Source organism: Sycon ciliatum, chromosome 13 (assembly GCF_964019385.1).
Source record: "Sycon ciliatum chromosome 13, ocSycCili1.1, whole genome shotgun sequence".
NCBI classification, from domain to species: Eukaryota; Metazoa; Porifera; class Calcarea; order Leucosolenida; family Sycettidae; genus Sycon; species Sycon ciliatum.
The window spans coordinates 13235731-13243230 of NC_088655.1; the positions used below are offsets into that span (position 1 = coordinate 13235731).

Here is a 7500-nt window from a genome sequence, read left to right on the forward strand (position 1 = left end):
GTGACAGGAATGTGCGCTTGTGATTGTTGTGGAAGACAAAGTTCTCCGATCCCACCTGCAGTGTAAGCACACCATCACAGACACCACCATGTAGAGGCACACGCAGGCACAGACGTGTACTCATGCACATACGCCAGTGCACATGCGCACGCACGCACACACACACACACACACACACACACACACACACACACACACACACACACACACACACACAGAAACATGAGAATCACAGAAATACAGTGACACGAGTTTCAAGGAGAGAATTGAATAGAAATACAGGCACGTAGCCCGCATGGCGCACAGGGGGGGGGGGGGGGGGCACTTGCACCCCCCCCCCAAAAACTTCGACCTCAATTCAGCATGCACATAATGACCAGGAATAACATGCATCAGCCATCCTACGCATATGCGGCCGTGCACCCCCTTAAAAGGGAGACCAGCTACGACCCTGGAAATAACTACTAGTATATGCCCCATTTGACCATACAAAGAAACACTTGAAGATCCAAATCAAGACCATACATCTTCATAAGCACTGACCTTGGTGGCATGTTTGGTGATATTGGCCACTGTACTCATGCGATCCAGGCCCTGCATCATAGTATCACGGTCATACTTCCCATAGTCTAGTTCATACTTGTAGACGGTGTAGGTAAGGGCTGATACTAGTGAGTGACCATAGGAGCTATCGCAGTAGCCAGGTGTGCCTTGTTCAACACTATAACCGATATTAGCAGGCTGTGGGGGCAAAACACAAACAAACAAGGCCGTACATACATACCATGCACACATGCACACACACACATGCACACATGCACACACACATGCACACACACATGCACACACACATGCACACATGCACACACACACATGCACACACACACATGCACACATGCACACATGCACATGCACACACACATGCACACACACACATGCACACACACACATGCACACACACACACATGCACACATGCACACATGCACACACACATGCACACATGCACACACACATGCACACATGCACACACACATGCACACACACACATGCACACTCACACACACATGCACACACACATACCATGCACACACACACATGCACAATCACACACACATGCACACACACATACCATGCACACATGCACACACACATACACACACACAGCAAACCAAATCGACAGGCTGTAGATAGGCAAAAGACAGACACATACGCTTGAACAGATGGGTGGATGGACACACTAGGAGTGTTAGGAGGTAACTATGGTGAAATTCAGGATACAAACTGAAAGGCATCATGTGGCATAGTGGTCCGAAGCACTGTAGTTGGTTGCAAGTCTAGCATATCAATTACAATGACGATTAATGGCCTGTCTTTCTCAGCTTGCCCTGATCGTGAAGTACATGATTCCAAACTCCAACTTTGAGGTCCATACAACATTTTCACCTATTATTCAGTATTATAATGGAGAACCCCTCGACAGGCTACCTGCCTATGGGTCATCCCTCAAAATATTTTCAGGGATCATATTATGATGACAAGCCCCCGGGGAGCTTTGACACTCTTGATAATGTATTTGAGGGATGATTAACACACTGTAGACGGGAAGCCTGTTGAGAGGTTCTCAATTTCCACGATGTTGAATGGGGAGCTTTTAATGGTGGGGGTGGATAGATCAGATCCACCAACCAAAGGCCAAAGGCGCAAATCCCATTTGCCACGTCCATGCAAGCTATCATTAAATGTTGGGAAACGGTGACCCAACAGTGCAACAGCAGTTGGGAATATACTTCATGAACTCGCTACAGTGAGGGGGGGGGGGGCAATGGTTATCTCGTCTACCTCATAAATGTTACATCCCCATGTAAAGTCAGGCACCCCCTATCAATGAGTCACTAGTGTGTGGCAGTAATTCTTAACTGAAACTGGCAAACAAATGTTCACCCTCACATTTGGCAGGTGAACACCCTGAACATGTTTCCAACCATGCACTGCTCGTGGTAACCATGGTGACGATACTCACGTAAAAATCAATTTCACTGCGAAATCCTGTGTAGGATACGCGTAGTGTTGGATCAACGTCTAAACTGCATGTCATGCAGCATCCACCCGGGATAGGCACTGATGGTCCATAAGGAACAGCCTGAACTCGCACAGTCTCCTCGTCACTAGAATCCAACGTCGTACTACTGTCTCCGGCGCCTGACAATGCACGTACAACAAACAACACACTGATGTTCAATACAAGGTAGATAATTCACCTCATCACGGTGTGGTTGGTGTTTGGTGGGCGACACAATGGACTACTCACACTCAAAGACAGTAGCTTAGGGCCATCAGACATGATGTATGCCCCTGGAGCAGTGGCTTAGGGTCATCAGACATGATGTATGCCCCCCCCCCCCCTGGGACAGTGGCTTAGGGCCATCAGACATGATCTTTGCCCCTGGGACAGTGGCTTAGGAAGTTAGGGCCATCAGACATGATGTATGCCCCCCCCCCCCCCTGGGACAGTGGCTTAGGGTCCATGCAGTACACCATGGTTATGCAGGCCTATTGCCGTTTCACTACTCCGAGACTGTAGCAATTTCCCAACACAGTGATAGTGTACTTTTGAGGGGCCTTCATGCATGCAATGCATCCTGCACAGTGGTGACCCAAGTCATGCATTGTATTCAAGTACAGTGGTGCTGTCGATTTTGAAATGGAGTGGCCAAAGCGTGAAGGAGGGAGGGTGGTGGAAGTGTGTGTGTGTGTGTGTGTGTGTGTGTGTGTGTGTGTGTGTGTGTGTGTGTGTGTGTGTGTGTGTGTATGCATGTGGGTGTGCCGGTGCGTGTATATGCTGCGGGTGTGATGCCTGCGCAAATGCCTTCAGGGGAGAGTGTGTGTGGGGGGGGGGGACTGGAGGTGTACATGTCTCAGGCCCCTTAGTACATGTGCACAGGATTAGAAAGATGGTCGGGAAATGACACACTCAGTTTTACTACAGGTAGTCAGCTAAGCATGCATGCATGTATACCTGTAAGTGTTGATTCAGCAGTGACATGCTGACTAACATACAGGTCTGTGCCCTCATTGCCCCCCTTAGGGTTCAGAATAGGCAGCAGACCGTTGTTAGTGCTGGTCGAGCCGGTGTCCAATGTTGCCGGCATGGTCAGCGACGCTCGGACGGCATATTTCTGAGCATGGACCTAATCACAGCATCAAGACCAACAATACTATGCATGGACATGTACATCATCCCGTCGATAGGCTTCTGCAGCCTTCGGACAATCCTTAAATAAAAATCGATCAATCGATCTGTAGTGTGATCAACCATCAAGAATACCAGTACCATGCATGAAAATATACAATGTACATCATCAAGACCAACAGTAGATCTACCATGCATGAAAATATACAATGTACATCATCAAGACCAACAGTAGATCTACCATGAATGAAAATATACAATGTACATCATCAAGACCAACAGTAGATCTACCATGCATGAAAATATACAATGTACATCTTCAAGACCAACAGTAGATCTACCATGCATGAAAATATACAACGTACATCTTCAAGACCAACAGTAGATCTACCATGCATGAAAATATACAACGTACATCTTCAAGACCAACAGTAGATCTACCATGCATGAAAATATACAATGTACATCATCAAGACCAACAGTAGATCTACCATGCATGAAAATATACAATGTACATCTTCAAGACCAACAGTAGATCTACCATGCATGAAAATATACAACGTACATCTTCAAGACCAACAGTAGATCTACCATGCATGAAAATATACAATGTACATCTTCAAGACCAACAGTAGATCTACCATGCATGAAAATATACAACGTACATCTTCAAGACCAACAGTAGATCTAGCATGCATGAAAATATACAATGTACATCTTCAAGAACAACAGTAGATCTACCATGCATGAAAATATACAATGTACATCTTCAAGACCAACAGTAGATCTACCATGCATGAAAATATACAACGTACATCTTCAAGACCAACAGTAGATCTACCATGCATGAAAATATACAACGTACATCTTCAAGAACAACAGTAGATCTAGCATGCATGAAAATATACAACGTACATCTTCAAGACCAACAGTAGATCTACCATGCATGAAAATATACAACGTACATCTTCAAGACCAACAGTAGATCTACCATGCATGAAAATATACAACGTACATCATCAAGACCAACAGTAGATCTACCATGCATGAAAATATACAACGTACATCTTCAAGACCAACAGTAGATCTACCATGCATGAAAATATACAACGTACATCTTCAAGAACAACAGTAGATCTACCATGCATGAAAATATACAACGTACATCTTCAAGACCAACAGTAGATCTACCATGCATGAAAATATACAACGTACATCTTCAAGACCAACAGTAGATCTACCATGCATGAAAATATACAACGTACATCTTCAAGACCAACAGTAGATCTACCATGCATGAAAATATACAATGTACATCTTCAAGACCAACAGTAGATCTACCATGCATGAAAATATACAATGTACATCTTCAAGACCAACAGTAGATCTACCATGCATGAAAATATACAATGTACATCTTCAAGAACAACAGTAGATCTACCATGCATGAAAATATACAACGTACATCTTCAAGAACAACAGTAGATCTACCATGCATGAAAATATACAACGTACATCTTCAAGACCAACAGTAGATCTACCATGCATGAAAATATACAACGTACATCTTCAAGACCAACAGTAGATCTACCATGCATGAAAATATACAATGTACATCTTCAAGACCAACAGTAGATCTACCATGCATGAAAATATACAACGTACATCTTCAAGACCAACAGTAGATCTACCATGCATGAAAATATACAATGTACATCATCAAGACCAACAGTAGATCTACCATGCATGAAAATATACAATGTACATCTTCAAGACCAACAGTAGATCTACCATGCATGAAAATATACAATGTACATCTTCAAGACCAACAGTAGATCTACCATGCATGAAAATATACAATGTACATCTTCAAGACCAACAGTAGATCTACCATGCATGAAAATATACAATGTACATCATCAAGACCAACAGTAGATCTACCATGCATGAAAATATACAATGTACATCTTCAAGACCAACAGTAGATCTACCATGCATGAAAATATACAACGTACATCTTCAAGACCAACAGTAGATCTACCATGCATGAAAATATACAATGTACATCATCAAGACCAACAGTAGATCTACCATGCATGAAAATATACAATGTACATCTTCAAGACCAACAGTAGATCTACCATGCATGAAAATATACAATGTACATCTTCAAGACCAACAGTAGATCTACCATGCATGAAAATATACAACGTACATCTTCAAGACCAACAGTAGATCTACCATGCATGAAAATATACAATGTACATCTTCAAGACCAACAGTAGATCTAGCATGCATGAAAATATACAACGTACATCTTCAAGACCAACAGTAGATCTAGCATGCATGAAAATATACAATGTACATCTTCAAGAACAACAGTAGATCTACCATGCATGAAAATATACAATGTACATCATCAAGACCAACAGTAGATCTACCATGCATGAAAATATACAACGTACATCTTCAAGACCAACAGTAGATCTACCATGCATGAAAATATACAACGTACATCTTCAAGAACAACAGTAGATCTACCATGCATGAAAATATACAACGTACATCTTCAAGACCAACAGTAGATCTACCATGCATGAAAATATACAACGTACATCTTCAAGACCAACAGTAGATCTAGCATGCATGAAAATATACAATGTACATCTTCAAGAACAACAGTAGATCTACCATGCATGAAAATATACAACGTACATCTTCAAGACCAACAGTAGATCTACCATGCATGAAAATATACAATGTACATCTTCAAGACCAACAGTAGATCTACCATGCATGAAAATATACAACGTACATCTTCAAGAACAACAGTAGATCTAGCATGCATGAAAATATACAACGTACATCTTCAAGACCAACAGTAGATCTACCATGCATGAAAATATACAACGTACATCTTCAAGACCAACAGTAGATCTACCATGCATGAAAATATACAACGTACATCATCAAGACCAACAGTAGATCTACCATGCATGAAAATATACAACGTACATCATCAAGACCAACAGTAGATCTACCATGCATGAAAATATACACTGTACATCTTCAAGACCAACAGTAGATCTACCATGCATGAAAATATACAACGTACATCTTCAAGAACAACAGTAGATCTACCATGCATGAAAATATACAACGTACATCTTCAAGACCAACAGTAGATCTACCATGCATGAAAATATACAACGTACATCTTCAAGACCAACAGTAGATCTACCATGCATGAAAATATACAACGTACATCTTCAAGACCAACAGTAGATCTACCATGCATGAAAATATACAATGTACATCTTCAAGACCAACAGTAGATCTACCATGCATGAAAATATACAATGTACATCTTCAAGACCAACAGTAGATCTACCATGCATGAAAATATACAATGTACATCTTCAAGACCAACAGTAGATCTACCATGCATGAAAATATACAACGTACATCATCAAGACCAACAGTAGATCTACCATGCATGAAAATATACAATGTACATCTTCAAGACCAACAGTAGATCTACCATGCATGAAAATATACAATGTACATCTTCAAGACCAACAGTAGATCTACCATGCATGAAAATATACAACGTACATCTTCAAGACCAACAGTAGATCTACCATGCATGAAAATATACAACGTACATCTTCAAGACCAACAGTAGATCTACCATGCATGAAAATATACAATGTACATCTTCAAGACCAACAGTAGATCTACCATGCATGAAAATATACAATGTACATCATCAAGACCAACAGTAGATCTACCATGCATGAAAATATACAATGTACATCTTAAAGACCAACAGTGCCATGCATGAACATAACACATCAAGGATATCATAACCATACCATGCACATACAGATACAGATCACTATGAGATTGAAGTACACGTGCTTCTCGTTCTGCAACATGCTGAGCAATTTTTCACTGCTTGTATACTTTGCAGAATTGTCACTGTGAAACCAGATAACGACTGTGGGGATCAACACCGATTTGCTCTACTGATGTACCTATTTACTGTGCCGATAACATATGACTGGATTAACTGATTGTCTGCCCCGGCAATACCCACTAGCAGATGCCAGACCCCATTACGATGAACACGTAGAAAACTCTGAATTCAGGCACAAATAGACGAGTTCAAGCCTCATGGTATTTGGGATCGGGATCTACTTCACCAAACATTCTGCCGTGTTTCACCTTTCCTGATTCTGTAGAACCTGGCCGATTAGGGTTCCAGTTCGGGATAATGGACTGTGTGTGGACATTGCAGGCAGCGAGG

At 41.6% G+C, this 7500-nt stretch overlaps 1 protein-coding gene across 2 annotated transcripts in view; it reads right to left on the minus strand.

Annotated features, from left to right (window-relative positions):
• Nucleotides 1-7500, minus strand: part of LOC135830127 (uncharacterized) — a 38134-nt gene that overhangs the window by 12566 nt on the left and 18068 nt on the right. For both annotated transcript variants that reach the window (XM_065342520.1, XM_065342519.1), the window contains exons 16-19: nucleotides 3018-3189; nucleotides 2022-2200; nucleotides 544-741; nucleotides 1-55 (exon numbers count right to left, since the gene is read on the minus strand). The exon at nucleotides 1-55 is cut by the window's left edge and continues 126 nt beyond it. In XM_065342520.1, the coding sequence (XP_065198592.1) occupies nucleotides 1-55; nucleotides 544-741; nucleotides 2022-2200; nucleotides 3018-3189 (604 nt within the window). The remainder of the gene's footprint in view (nucleotides 56-543; nucleotides 742-2021; nucleotides 2201-3017; nucleotides 3190-7500) is intronic.